This window comes from Sorex araneus, chromosome X, assembly GCF_027595985.1.
Source record: "Sorex araneus isolate mSorAra2 chromosome X, mSorAra2.pri, whole genome shotgun sequence".
In the NCBI taxonomy this organism is placed as follows: Eukaryota; Metazoa; Chordata; class Mammalia; order Eulipotyphla; family Soricidae; genus Sorex; species Sorex araneus.
This window is the reverse complement of record NC_073313.1, coordinates 156997975-157012072: the sequence shown is the minus strand read 5'-3', so window position 1 is coordinate 157012072 and position 14098 is coordinate 156997975. Positions and strand designations below refer to the sequence as shown.

The 14098-nt window shown below is 65.5% G+C and overlaps 1 protein-coding gene across 1 annotated transcript; it reads right to left on the bottom strand.

The window, feature by feature from the left end:
- Positions 1 to 4954: 4954 nt before the first annotated feature.
- Positions 4955 to 13760, bottom strand: KLHL30 (kelch like family member 30). Its single transcript, XM_004620656.2, has 8 exons — positions 13681 to 13760; positions 11577 to 12366; positions 10003 to 10138; positions 8594 to 8680; positions 7820 to 7975; positions 7338 to 7526; positions 6580 to 6725; positions 4955 to 6223 (listed from the first exon to the last, which is right to left on the bottom strand). The coding sequence occupies exons 2-8, from the start codon at positions 12348 to 12350 to the stop codon at positions 5972 to 5974; spliced, it is 1740 nt and encodes a 579-aa protein (XP_004620713.1). The 5' UTR covers positions 12351 to 12366; positions 13681 to 13760; the 3' UTR covers positions 4955 to 5971.
- Between the last annotated feature and the right edge of the window lie 338 nt (positions 13761 to 14098).

Below are 14098 nucleotides of genomic sequence, written 5' to 3'. Positions count from 1 at the left end.
TAGTACAGTAGGGCGGGCACTCGTCTGGCACCGGCTGACCCTGAGCGGTTGCAGGAGTGATCCCGAGCGCAGAGCCAGGAGGAAGCTTTGCCCCAAGCCCCGATTAAACTGTTTATTGTATGCGGGAATGACACCCTGGCCAGCTTGCTGCATGGTGTCAAATTCCCAGGCACTCACCTCCGCCTTTTGACCCTGGAGACGATGACGCTGGTGGCAATCGGCACCAGACAGACAAGTAGCCGGGGCTGTTGGTCGCTGTGGCTCAGCCAGAGAGGCTCGTGAGCGCAGTGCCCTGATGGCAGAGCTGCTCCGAGCGGCCACTGCGGTCTGTGGGCGAGCAGCTTGGGTGGAGGACTCCGGAGACCAAGCGTCCCCACGTCAGGTGTGCGGCTGCTGCCGGAGTGTGGCCTCTGGCCCAGCCCTGTGACGATGGTGCGTTCACAGTTCGGCTAGGCTGGGGTGGGTCTTCACCAAGACCCGTCCGGGGGAGCCTTGAGGTAAAGGCGAGATGAGCCTGCGCTGACAAGTGACACTTGCAACCCTTGGGTTGAGCCGCGGCGTCGCACCTGCCCTCTTGGGCCTCTGACGCGCAGCCTCTGAGGAAGCTGGTGGGTGCTGCTGGCGCCTGCCCTGCACACTGGGCAGCCGGCTCCCTGCTGTCCCTTCCCCAGAGGGCAGCTGTGTCCTATGTCCTGTGCAGCTGAGGATGCGGGGTACTAGAGTGACCTCACTGAGGAAAAGAACCTGGCGCCTCAAAGTCAGGAGACAGGTATATTCAGAAGCAGCTTCCCCACAGTCCAGTGCAGGCTGTGCCTCCCACCTGTGTCGTGGTCACCAATCCCAGAGCAGTCCCCTTGCCACTGTCTTTACAGGGTCTGGCCGCACCCTGGGGAGATTTTTGCCTGTGGGGGAGCTCACCCAACAGTGCTCAGGGATCAGTCCTGGTAGGGCTTGGTGGATACTCGGGGTGCCAGGGCTCAAACCCAGGTCAGATGCATGGAGGGCCAGTGCCTTGACGCTGTCCTGTCTTGCCAGCATCTTCCTATGTTCTTGAACTTTCTCTTGGGAGCAGGTCCCACCTGGCCCTTTGCACAATTAATATTTCAACTGCTTCTGGCACTCGATGCTGGGGAAGACAGATGTGTGGCATTCCCGAGGAAAGCCGCCACCTGCTCTAGGACGTGTCTGTAGGTGCGTGCCTTGCCCTGCCCCCATGGCCTGTGCCTCCTGGGCGGGTGGGTGCCAGGGATGGGGCTGGCTTCCAGGCAGGGCGCGCACTGCTGCCTGGAGGGGGTGTTTACTTTCAGCTCCAGGGTGTGTGGGTCCGGGGGGTGAGCTGGTGTCTGGGTGACATCCCTGGTTGCAGTGGGGCCCTGGCAGAGCCTCCTGCTCAGAGCCAGCCAGCTCCAGTGGGCACCTGTGCCCCCGGGGTCAGATGGGAGGACAGCCCCGGAGGCCATCTTCATCTGCCAGGCACCGGGGGCCGCAGAGGCTAGTCTAGAGAGGGTTCCAGAGAGGGGGTCGCTGCCTTTGAGCCCCTAGGGACTGTCCTTACTCCCACTGCTGTCCCCGGAGCACCCTCCGGCACAGTCCCGCAGGGCCCCAGCACCCAGGTAGAGGCCTCCGGCTTGACATCAGCCTCATCGTGCGCACGGGGTGAGGAGGGTGCGAGACGGCAGCCAGGACTGTGCTGAGCCCCAGCCAGAGTCCCCAACTCCTGCATGTCGTCCTGCAGGTCACCTGGTCAGCATGCTTTCTCCTGCATGTGGCCGCTACCACTCACAGCAGCCAGCCAGAGGTGGCAGGGCCCCAGGGGGGGGGGCCAGGCAGGCTTGCCCAGGACAGCTGACGGGGAGGGGGTGGGGAGCAGCTGCTGCTGTGGGAAGACAAAGGCGGCCTGCCCTGTTAACCCCCGACACTGCCGCTGCCACGCCCCCCTCTCCCCCCACCCCCCATGGCCCGGAGCCTTCCGGTGCCCCTCTCTGCACTCTCACAGGACCACAGAACCCTCTGAGTGGTCTCTGCTGCGCGTGGCACCCAGCCCTCACGCACATCTACGGACACGTCTTCAGAGTCGGCAGCAGGAGCCAGAGACCAGTGATCCTTGACGGTCCAGGCTCCGCTCTGTCCCCGCCTGTGCCTCATGATCTGACCAACTTGGCCTTCACTGCCAGGGCCAGGAGGGTGGTTGCTTGGGTTTGTGCAGGAAATGACACCTCCAGGCGTCCTGAGCCTCGCCCCTGTCTCCTCACATCCCCCAGGCGTCCTGAGCCTCGCCCCTGTCTCCTCAGGTCCCCCAAGGCATCTGGAAGTGGGGCCGCCACACAGGAGGAATTAGGGGATAGAGCCAGGGACGGGGCCTGTCCCCGTGCAGGCCGAGCACTGGCCCTGTGTCCCCTCAGTCCACACACCCGTGGCACTGCTGCCCAGGCCCACGACGGTCTCCAGGGAGCTGCGGCCAAAGAGGGTCAAGCCGTGCCCCAGACACAACCGCACCCACAGCCGCCACGGGCCAGAAAATGAGGCAGAGATGGGGTGGGCAGGTGGGGAAGGTGCCATGAACCGGGCACCCAGGAGACGGGCCAGTAGGAGAGGCCAGTGCCAAGGCAGGGGACAAAAGACTCCACTTGGGACCCTGTCAGCCAGCAGGTGTCTACGCAACCCCAGCATCTAGGCTTAGAAAGTAAATCTCAAACTCTGCCGAAAGTAAAGAAGATCCAGTCATGGTGTGGGACTCCGCAGGTGTCCGCAGGCAGGAGACTGGCTCAAGCGTGCACCACTGGGTGTGGCCCACCCCCTAAAGTCCATTCAAGGCAAGTTTTGGGGGTTTTTTTGGGCCATACTCAGCAGCGGTCAGGACCTTCTAGCCTGGCTCTGTGCTCAGGGATCACTCCCGTGGGTTCAGGGAGCCATACTGGATACTGGGCATTAAACCCAGGTGGGCTGAGTGCAAGGGGAGCACCCTGCCCGCTGTGCAGACCCTGGGTGGGCCGTGTGCAAGGGGAGCACCCTGCCTGCTATAGTGACTCTCCAGCTCTGTTTTGGTTTAGTTTTGGTTTGGGGGCCACATGGCTGTGCTCAGGAAGGTCAGGCTGCCAGGGGCTCTGCTTTTGGGGTGCACAGCCTGGCTGCACTGGGCAGGAGACATGCTGCTCTTGGCTATGTGCCATTTGGCCCGAACTACACCCCCATGGGTGAGGCTTAGGCAACCAAGGGGTCATGTGGGGACAGAGGAACCCCACTCAGGCCATTGTGTGACATCATTTCCATCCCTCAGCGGGTTATCCAGCTGGCCTGAGGTTAGCAGCAGTTTTCCCAATCAGAGGCCAACCTGGTGCTGTCCTGGACCTAGAACCCCGTGCCATTGGTTCTGGTGCCCACGTGTACCTGTGCACCCTGCCCTCCCCACACCCCCGCCAGGGCTCTGGATGATGTGCCCCCGTGTTTCAGGGTCACAGTTCCAGACAGCCTCAATCTCCCACAGCCCTTTCTTCAGCAAGGCCACCCTTGGGTTTGGGGGCTGCTGAGTCGCTGAGTGAGCGTGGTTGTCCCTGCCTGCAGGAGGCGCTCCAGCTGTCCCCACCAAGCTCCTCTCCAGTAATGAGGTCATGGAACTGGTGCGGCCTCATGGTGGCTGGGGCCGCACTGGAGGCCGCGAATTGTGTGACCTTGGGCGGGCAGGGCCCTGTGGCACCAGCCCTGCCCTGTGGGTCACCCCATGGCACACATGGATGGGGGCGATCTCGCCCCCACTAGGAGGCATCAGGCCTGCCTTGCAGCTGAGGCCGGTGACGCCAGGGGCCCACAGACTGCGCAGGCGTCACAGCCCACAGAGGCCCTGTTTGGGGTGGCAGTGGCTGTGGGGGAACGGGGGTCTTCTTCCCTCCCACCCAGAGGCCCCTGTGTAATGTTCTGATCTTTTCCTTGGATCCAATCACTGGGCAGTTAGGGGCGGCCTTGGTTTGGTTTTGGGCCACACCCAACTGTGCCCAAGGATCTCTCCTGGTGGGGCTCAGGGCACCTGATGGGGGGCCGGGGATCAAGCCCAGGCTGGCCGCATACGAGGCCAGCGCCTCCTGCTGGCTTTCTCCCTGGCCCTGATTAGTCTTGGTACCACCGCTCAACACTGGGGTGAGGATAGATTTGGGGGCGTTGGCCAGTTGTAAACACCACATTGAGTGTCTTGTTGGGGGTCGCCAGGGAGAGAATGGCTGGGTGCATAGAGAGCATGTGCTCTGCCACCGGGCCCCGGCGCCAAGAACCCACCCGTGCACCCAGCAGTGCTCAGGAACCGTGTGGTACCAGGATCGACCCCAGGCCTCTGCATCCCAAGCCCGAGTCAGCGCTTTGCCTCACCCTGGCCTCAGGACCCGATTCTTCCCTGTGCTTGGGACAAAGGTCCCCCAGCCCCTGGCCCTGATCGACCCCCTCTGGCACCCACAGCCGGATAGCTTTGAGGGAGCTACTGAGAGAACTGCCTCGTCACGCGCCCTGTGCACCAGGCCTAGGGGCCGGGAGACACCCCACGATGGCAGCCCCCTTCAGCGGGGCATGCGCACTGCTGCCTGGGCCGGGGGCCGCCCAGAGACAGCCCTGCCTGGGACATGGTGGTGACCACTGGGCCTCCCTGGGCGGTGCCGGAAGCTGTGGCAGGCTGGAGGCTGGCCCGGGCCTGGGGAGCTGAGGGGCCAGTTGGGGGCCACCCCCTCGTCTGCTGGGACCTGGACACCCCATTTGGCACATTCTAGCCTCCCTTCCCCCTTGCATCTAGCCCAGATGGGCCCCCCAGTCTGGTAAGGGAGGAGGGTGGGCTGGGCGCCCCACATCACATCATGGGAAGAGAACCTTCCCCTGGTGACCGTCACCCAGGTACGTCTGCACGACCCAGGAGCGCGAGGCACATGAAACTGGTCTGCGAACCAAAAGCTGGCAGTAAACCATAAAGAAATTTATTTCCAAACACATCCTGAAAATTTTCACGACCCCACATTCACTCATGCAGCCCCGTGTGGGGTAGAGAGCAGGGCTGGGCTCTGACACTGATGGGGTCCCCCTGGTCCTGCCCAGGTGGGGAGGACCGGGACCTCTGGCCCTCGGTCCCAGTGCAGTGGCCGTGCCTTGAAGTCCAGCGGGTGCCCCCGCCCAGGAAATCTTTGAGCCCGCAGGACGTTAATGGAAGCAAATTGCTCAGGAAACGGGGCTCCTGGCGGAGCACCCCTTCCTGCACCCCTCCCGGGAGCCTTTGCCGACCCTCACTCCCAGCCCCCACAGACAGAAGAACCTCCTCCCTCCTAGCGTGTCTGTGGGTGCCGCCCTCCGGGGGTCGTCACCGAGTCCGAGCAGCCTTTGCAGCCGTTGCCGGCAGAAGGTAGAGGGGCCCACCCTCGCCAACACCTAGGTGCAGCTCAGTGCTATCTCCTTTGGTGCAGTCCTCAAAAGGGCACCTGTGGGGAGGCTCCTCACAAAAGTTCTCCTGGCTCTCTGAAGCCTCAGACGCCTCAGCCCCACCCCTGGTCTCTAGCCCTACCTATGGGCCTCTGGCCACAGCCCACGATGCTCTTAGCCCCGCCCACGGGCATCTGGACATGCCCCTGGACCTCTCTAGCCCCACCCACGGGCATCTGGACATGCCCCTGGACCTCTCTAGCCCCACCCACGGGCATCTGGACACGCCCAGAGACCTTTCAGTCCCGCCCCTGGTCTCTAGCCCTACCTATGGGCCTCTGGCCACAGCCCACGATGCTCCTAGCCCCGCCCACGGGCATCTGGACACGCCCCTGGACATCTAGCCCCGCCCACGGGCATCTGGACACGCCCAGAGGCCTTTCAGCCCCGCCCCTGGTCTTGCGGCGAGGGCCAGCAGCTGCAGAGCCTGACCACTGCTCTCTCAAGTCCTCACGGGCGGGGCAGGGGAGCAAGCACAGGGAAAAGGGGGGGGTCAGGCTGCAGGGGCGGTATGGGGGCTCGGCACTCAGGGCTCCTGGCGGGCCCGGAAGGGCTGTGTCCACTTGCAGACGTCCAGGAAGACGGTGGAGGCGCCGTGGTAGAGCCAGAGGCGGGGCAGGGCGCCGTGGCGCACCCAGACGCCGCGCCCGCGGTCGTAGGCCTCCATCTCCACGCGGTAGTCGCCCTCCAGGCCCTGCCAGCGGCCCCCGGTCACGTAGAGCCGGTCACCCAAGGGCACCAGTGCCCCGTTCTCGTGCAGGCTGTGCAGGGGCGGCACCTGCGGGCCACAGGCGGTGTCCGGGCGACGGCGGGAGGGACAGGCGGGACGCCCAACACCCCCCAGACATGTGCTCCCTCTCCAACCTGCCTCCCACGGGGCTTGCTGTCCCCGACCCGTGTGTGCTCGTCGCAGTCGGGGGGGCGGGTGGGCGTGCTGCGCTGGCCCTCGGGGGCCCAGGCAGCAGGTCCCACCCTGCACCTGCTCTGTGGTCAGCCGAGCACTGACGCCAGGGGACAGCTGGGCGGCCACTCTCGGGGCTAGGGGCCCTGAGTCCCAGGCGTGCCCAGGCCACACGGGCGCTGGGCCGCATTTGGAAGAAACGGGGAAAGGCCAGGCACGGGGCAGAGGCCCACCTTCTGCCACAGGTTGGCCCCGGGGTCGTACACGTAGACCTTCTTGCTGTTGTCCCCGAGCAGGTAGAGGTCCCCGTGCAGCGCCGCGCAGCGCGGAGACGACACGTACTTGGGGAGGAAGGGCGACGCGATCACGCTCCAGCAGTCTGCGGGGACACGGGGCCGGGATGCCCACTGACCGCAGGGCCCGGAGCCCCGGGCGTGGCGCTGGAGGCGCAGACCCCTCCTGCTCCTGGGCACTCCCCGACCCCGCACCTACAGGCTGGGCCAAGGCAGGTCAAGCCCAGGGCCCCGCCCCCACCCAGGGCCCTGCCTCCACCCAACAGGCTCCCCCCACTCCCGCGGCTCTGTGAGCACCTGGGTCCCTGGCGGAAGGATCAGCTGCGTGCGGGGGAGACAGGCAAGTGGGGGTGGGCGTGACCCCGCCCACCCGGGCTCTTGGCTCCGCCCCTAGCACATGGGGATGAGTATGCTCCGCCCCCAGCACGAGGGGTGGTGTGGCCCCGCCCCGGCAGTGGGGTGCGTGTGGCCCCGCCCCCAGCACGTGGGGATGAGCATGCTCCGCCCCCAGCAGTGGGGTGGGGTGGCCCCGCCCCGGCACGTGGGTTGCTCGTGGCCACACTCCCAGCACGTGAGTTGCGTGTGGTCCCGCCCCGGCGCGTGGGGTGCGCTTAGCTCCGCCCCCGGCACGTGCGGGGTGCGGTGGCCCCGCCCGCCTGTCCTCATCCGCCCGCCTGTTCTAGGCCGCCCGGGCGCACCTGTGGCGGGGTGGTAGCTCTGCAGGGCCAGCGCGTTGTACTTGCAGGCGCTGGAGCCCACCAGGTAGAGGCGGCCGCGGCAGCCGGCGGCGGAGAAGTTGCTGACGTACTTGAGCGCGGGGCTGACGGGGGTCCAGGCGTCCGTGTAGGGGTCGTAGCGCTCCACCTCCACCACGTCCAGGGTGGTGCCTGGCGGCGGGGGCAGCTCTGTGGAGCCCAGGGGCCCGCCCCGACCGCCCTGGCGCCAGGAGGAACGGCCCGCCCGGGTCCGAGGAGCCCGAGAACGGGCCGGAAGGGGCCCCCAGGGGAGTGGGGCGCCCGCGGGGCTGAGGGCCATCTGAGGGGAGCCGTGCCCCTCGCCTAGCTCGGGGTAGGGACAGGGCCCTGCGCCCGGCGGGGGTCAGCGAGACTCACGCCTCAGGGCCGGCCCGAGGGCGCCGCGCGGGGGTGGGGGCGGCCGGGGTCCCCGGGGCTAGGCTCACCGCCCACGACGTAGATCTCCCCGTTGAGCGCGGCGCTCGTGTGGTTGGTGCGGGCCTTGAGCATGGGCGCCGCGGGCCGCCACGCGCCCTCCTGCAGCGGGAAGCACCAGGCCTCGGCGCTCGACCACGTGTCGGTGCGGCTGCCGCGGGACCCGCCTGCGTCAGGTAGGGAGACGCCACCTCCCTCAGAGGGCTCTTCCCCAGAGGCCCGACAGGCCACGCTGTCGGGCCCTCAGAGACGCCCACCCCCCCCTTTCCTCAGGGATGCCCCATCCCCCTGTTCCCTCAGGGACGCCCACCCCCCCCTTTCCTCAGGGATGCCCCACCCCCCTGTTCCCTCAGGGACGCCCCATCCTCCTGTTCCCTCAGGGACGCCCCACCTCCTCTGCTGTCAGAGACACTCCACCGGCCCCTCCCTCAGAGATGCCCCATCTCCCTGTTCCCTCAGGGACGCCCCACCTCCTGTTCCCTCAGGGACATCCCATCCCCCTGTTCCCTCAGGGACGCCCCACCTCCTGTGCTGTCAGAGATGCCCCACCGGCCCCTCCCTCAGAGACGCCCCATCTCCCTGTTCCCTCAGAGACTCCCCACCACCCCGTGCCTCAGAGACGTCCCTCCCCCCCTTCCTTCAGAGAGGCTCTGGGGTCCGGGCACGCAGAGGCTGCACCCACAGGTAACCCAGGAGGCTTCGTGTTTCCTCGGTGGAAGAGTCTGGAAGGCTTTGGAAGGGTCATGAGTGGGGGTCGTGGAGGAGCCGAGTGGCTGCCTGCCTACCTGTGACGTAGATCTGGTTGTTGAGCGCCGCCACAGAGAAGCCCCACTTGTGGTAGTCGGGGAAGTCAGGGAGCGCCATCCAGTTCTCTGGGGAGAGGGCGGGCATGGTGGGCTGAGCTGGGGCCACCCCTGCCCTCCCACTCCCAAGGCAGGGCCTTGACTGGCTGCAGAGGTGGGGTGACACCAGAACCACCCTGGGTACACTCTGCTGCTGACCCCCCGACTGTGACTGAGGCTGACAGGGATGGATGGGCACAGCTGACAGGTCTCGGGGACTTTCTCATTCCTGAGGGTGCACCCAGGAGGCGTTCAGGACCCCACTCCCCTCCCCCCGTGATTCTTGGTCATCCTGGCAGGGGTCTGAGGAGGCAGTGCTGCCTAGAGCCAGTGGTACCAGGGCCCTCAGGGCTGCACCCAGCGATGCATAGGAACCTTGTGGTGGAGGCATCAAACCGGGGTGGTGCATGTAGGCAGGTGCCTACAGCTGTGCCAGCTCCTGCCCCCACAGCAGACCCCACAGGGGCGCATATACCAGGTTGGTTTATATCCCAACCTTAGTTTCCCCCCTCAGCAGAAGGGGTCAGCGCTACATGGAATGGCGAGTGCCTGTCTTGTGGAGTGGGCACTGCTGGGCCAGAGTCCCTGGCAGCCTGGCTATCTTGAAGCTATGGGGTAAACTGAGGCAAGGTAAGACAATGGTTCGAGAAAAATTCAAATGGGGCACCGGCTCAGCGTGGACAGACATTGAGGTCCTATAAGGCAATCTGTTAGGGGGTGAGGAGGCTGTGGGGACCCAGACCCTGGGGTGCCTCTGGGAATGTTGCTGTCGAGTTTTCTGGCACGCTGGGCAGGACATGTCCCCCTGACTCATGCTTGTGTGACCAAGTGGGGACAGCTGCCAGAGTCCCCCCTGAGGGTTAGAGTTAGTCAGCACAGCACCTCCCCTGGCGTCAGCCCTCAGCCGGCCCGGCTTGTACACGCGGTGCTGATGCCGCAGGGTGGACCCAGCCAGCCCCGCTGCCCTCTGAGGGGTCCACAGTCTCTCATGCTGCGTCCCCTTGCCGGGGACCTGAGCCATCTCTGGCAGTGTGCGGACCCCCACCCCCTGCTCACAGCTGCCGTGCGCGCCTCTGGGATTGGCGCAAGCGCCCAGGCTCCCTGCACCCTCTTGTCCCCCCCACACAGACATGTTCCTGTGGGGCACAGGGAGCGGGTGCCAAGAGGAAGTGGAGGCAGCCACGTGCCCTGGGCCCAGGGTCCCCCGTGAAGGACAGCCTGGGCAGTGGTTCCTTCCTGGAGGTGAACTGGGCTGTGACTGGGGGGAGGCCCCATCCTCAGCCCTAGAGCTTCACGGTCCTCCTCAGGTCTGGCCCCGCTTGCTCCGCTCGTGCCTTGGGTGGGGAACTCACTGGCTTTGGGGTGATAGAAGGCGAAGTTGCCAAGGTGGGGAGCAGGCTCCTGGGTGCCCTCCTCGTCCTCTTCCAGTGCACGGCCGCCCACCACCACCAGGACCTCCTCCAGCTTCTGCAGGAGCGCCGGCAGCTCCTGGGGTGGGGGCAGAGGTCAGAGGGCAGGGCAGAGTGGGGCCCTGGGCAGCCTCAAGACGTTCTTCTTGGATTTGGTTTGTTTTGTTTTGGGGTCACAGCTGTGATGTTCGGGGGGTTACTCTTGCCTCTGCACTCAAGGATCACTCCTGGCAGGGGACCGTAGGGGATGCCGGAGACTGAACCCAGGCTGGCTGCATACAAGCCGGCGCCTGCCCACAGTCTGACTGCCCCGGCCCCTGCTCCCTTTGAACACGGCACCTCTGCCTGTTAACTGTCTCCTGGCTCAGGGTGTCTCTTGGGCAGGTTTGCTGATGTCTGGGGGCAGTGGCGGGTCGGAGTGTGGCCTGTGCCAGGCTTGTATGTGGGACACAAGTTCCAGTGTGCATATGTGTATGTGCACTGCACACACGTGTGTTTTGACATGTGTGCTATAGGACATGTGTGTGCTGTGGCATTTGTGTGCTGTGGGGTATGTCTGTTCTGTGGCATGTGTGTATGCACTGTGGTGTGTATGAGCTGTGATGTGTGTGCCATGGTATGTGTCCTCTGTGGCACATGTATGCTGTGTGGCATGCGTGTGCTTTGGGGCATATATTACTGTGGCATGTACGTGCTTTATGGCATTGTGTGCAGTGTCATGTGTGCTCCAGGGCATGTATGTGCCATGGCATGTGTGCTCTGTGGCGTGTGTATGCTGTGGTGTGTGCACTCTGGGGCACCCATGGTGGCAAACACCCAGCCTGGGAGGAGTAGCAAGTCTGTGGGTGATGCTCCCCTCCCAGCAATCACGATGTTTGGGGGGTCCAGACCCCAGAGTCTGGCCCCAGGCACACATGCCCCCCCACACCTGCCCCCAGGCCAGGACCAGCAGAAACGACCGTAGTTGGGGCACAAGCCGCGCGGTCTGGGGGGCCCTGAGCCAGAGACCCGCCGTGCCTGGTGGCTCAGAGGTGCGGGGCTGCGCCGTGGCATGGGTCAGCAGTTTTGTGGCTTCATGCGCCACTGGAGCCCTCCCAGCAGGGCCTGGGCATCTGCCCGCCAGCAGATGGACCAATGCCACACCCTGGCTGATCACCTCTCGGGGCCCTGCACCCTTCTGGCTCACAGCACCCCAGCAACGCTTGAGTGGCCTCGGGAGAGGTGGGTGGTAGCTGGCGCCCATGCCCTTTCTGCCCCTTGTTCTCCTCTGCCCCATGCACATCTTCCTGGTTCCTCCCTCCTCAGGAATAGCTCAGGTGCTGCCTCCCTCAGGGAGCCCTCCCTGACTGTCCACCCTTGGAGGCTGCCTCCACCCAGTGCTGGTCTTTCTCGTGCTGCCTGAGGGGAGGGTCCAGGTTGGTCCCCTGCTCCCCTGGGACAGAGGATGGAAATGAGTGAGGCGCCTCCCGATGCAGCCGCGAGGACGGCCCAGCTTAGGGTCCTGGCCCCACACTCACCCCTCCGTGGTCCTGCGACAGGGCAGCCTGGCAGGCCTCCGACGCTCGGATCAGTGGCTCCGTAGCCAGCAGCTGCTGCACGCAGGGTGTGGGCAGTGCGTCCAGGGGCACCAGGCTCAGCAGCGGGGGCAGGTGCTGGGCCCGGGCCTGCGGGTCGTGGCGTGCCCAGCGCAGCAGGGCCTCCAGACGGCTCTGCTCTGGCTGCGCCTGGAGCAGGTCACTGGTCAGACACGTGGACAGGCGGTCGGGGGCTAGCTGCAGGAACTCGTCCTCCTGGGCCACGGCCTCAAAGTTCTCCTGCAGGAAGGCCCGGGCCTTGGAGGCCACCCCCAGCAGGCCCTGCTGCTCCCCGAACTCCCAGATGCCCAGGCAGTTGGAGGCGTCCAGCTGCTGCTGCAGGTAGCGGCCACACACCTCCTGCACGGCCGGGAAGTGCAGGCGCGCGGCCGTGCGGGTCAGCGCCTCCACGTTGGCCTGCGTCACCGTCAGCCGGCCCGTGTACACGAAGTCCACCAGCTGCCCCACCACAGCCGCGTCCACGTCCCGCAGCTCCACGCGTGCCGAGAAGCTCTCGGCGAAGTCGCCCGTGAACATGGCGTGGAAGTAGGGGCTGCTGAGTGCCAGGAGGCCGCGGTGGCAGGGCAGCTCCTGGCCGTCCACCAGCAAGGTGACGTCGGCCAGCTTGGGCTGCGCGCGGAGCTGCAGCAGGCCGGCCAGCATGTCCTGCGCGTGGGATGGGAGCTGGAAGTGGAGGTCGTCTGTGGTCCGCACCATGGCTCCGCGGGGGCGCCTGGGGAGAGACGCTCACGTGCAGCGGGTGCTGAGGGCACCGTGCCCCGACCGTCTAGCAGAGGGGACAGGCCTGTCCCCGCCAGCTGTTCGGGGCTCAGCAGAGAAGACCTCAGCCCCAAGGCTGCCGGGGAGAACTTCCTGCCCCAGGATGCCTGAGGCTGCTCAGAACTTTGACCTTTGTGACCTTGGGGCACCACGCCCTGTTCTGCTCCTGCTTCCCTTCTCTGCAGACTGAGGTGGTCCCGGCAGCCCTGGTGGGCAGGTAGTGCCTTCTTGCGGGGGCGGGGAGGGTACACGTGTTTGGTTTGGGCACGTGCTCTGACTCTTGTGTGCATGTGGCTGGGAACCTGCCCAGGCAGTGACATCCCTGGGTGTGACTGTGCCTGTGTCAGGTGACCAGCTCTAGCCTTTCAGCCCAAGGAATAGGAATCAAAATTCTGAGCAGGGGCTGCACACTGCAGCGGGAGGGCATTTGCCTTGCGTGCAGCCAGCCCAGGTCCAGTCCCCGGCAGCCCACGTGGCCCCCCGAGCATCGGCAGGAGTGGTTCCTGAGCACAGAGCCAGGAATAAGCCCTGAGCACTTTGCCAGTGTGGCCCCCAAACCAAAAATTGCACAGAGGTCTTACAGAAGCAGCCCCACTTGGGGCACAAGCAGAGGCTGTGAAGGCCACACTGCCGTGCCCCCTCCCCCATAGCACCCCCCGCTGTGTTTGGGCCCCCTTAAAGAGCCTGATGAACCGCACTGAGTCAACGTGGGGGCCCGTGAGTTGCCTCTGTCCTGCAGAGCAGGTGCCCAGAATCCCACGAGCGGCCTCAGAACTGACAGGACGGGCCACCCCCCGCCCCATTAGTGTCCGTCTGTCTGACCCCTGCCGAGGAGGCTCCGGGCCAGGCTGAAGGCAGACGGGGAGGGACAGGAAATGATGTAGCGGCCACCACGTCTGCACATTCCTCTCATTCTGCCACCCCGGCCAGTGGCAACAGCTCCTGGCAGAGGGCCTGCAGGCAGGGGTGCCAGACAGCCCTGTGTGCCCCCACACCCGCCGACGCTGTGCAGGCTGGGGCGTCGGGTGTCCGGATGCAGGGCTGTGTGGAGCTGAGCCTGTGAGGGACATCTCCGTGAGGACTGGATGTTGCTGCCCACTGCGGTCGGGTACAGACATGCAACGCCCATTCGCACTGCAGTGGGACAGTGGGGGTCCCTCAGGCCGTCTCCCTGGGTGTCTGGCTGGCTGATGTGGGGGTCTCTTGCCAACATCCTGTCCCTCCTTCACTGCCCTCTGCCCAGCCCCTCCTCGGGCCCCTGCCTTACCTCTCGATCAGCCCCGGCCCGTAGCTGACGACTCCGGCTGCGTCCCTGGCTGTGAGGGACACCAGGCCTGCTGGACTGGCCAGGCGGCCACGTGGGCAGGAGGTATTTTTAGCATCTGTCTGCACTGGGGGGTGGGGCTGCCTCCCGGCTGTCACTCTGAAGCCCACGCTGGCCACGTCACTATCGGGTTAGGGCCCAGGACCCGCTGCCAGGCCAGCGACAGCAGGTGCATTCCTGGGCACAGCGTCGCTCAGTCAGTCCTGTTCCCTCACCTGCAAGAGGGGCCCATGGGGCTTCTCTGGAGACTTGGGGCCAGTTCCCCACTCCAGCCACGGCCCTCGAGGCCATGGGTGTGGGTGGGCTCTGCGTACTTCTGCTCTGCTGTGAAGAAGTGAGCAGCCGGTCCAGCGTGCAGGAA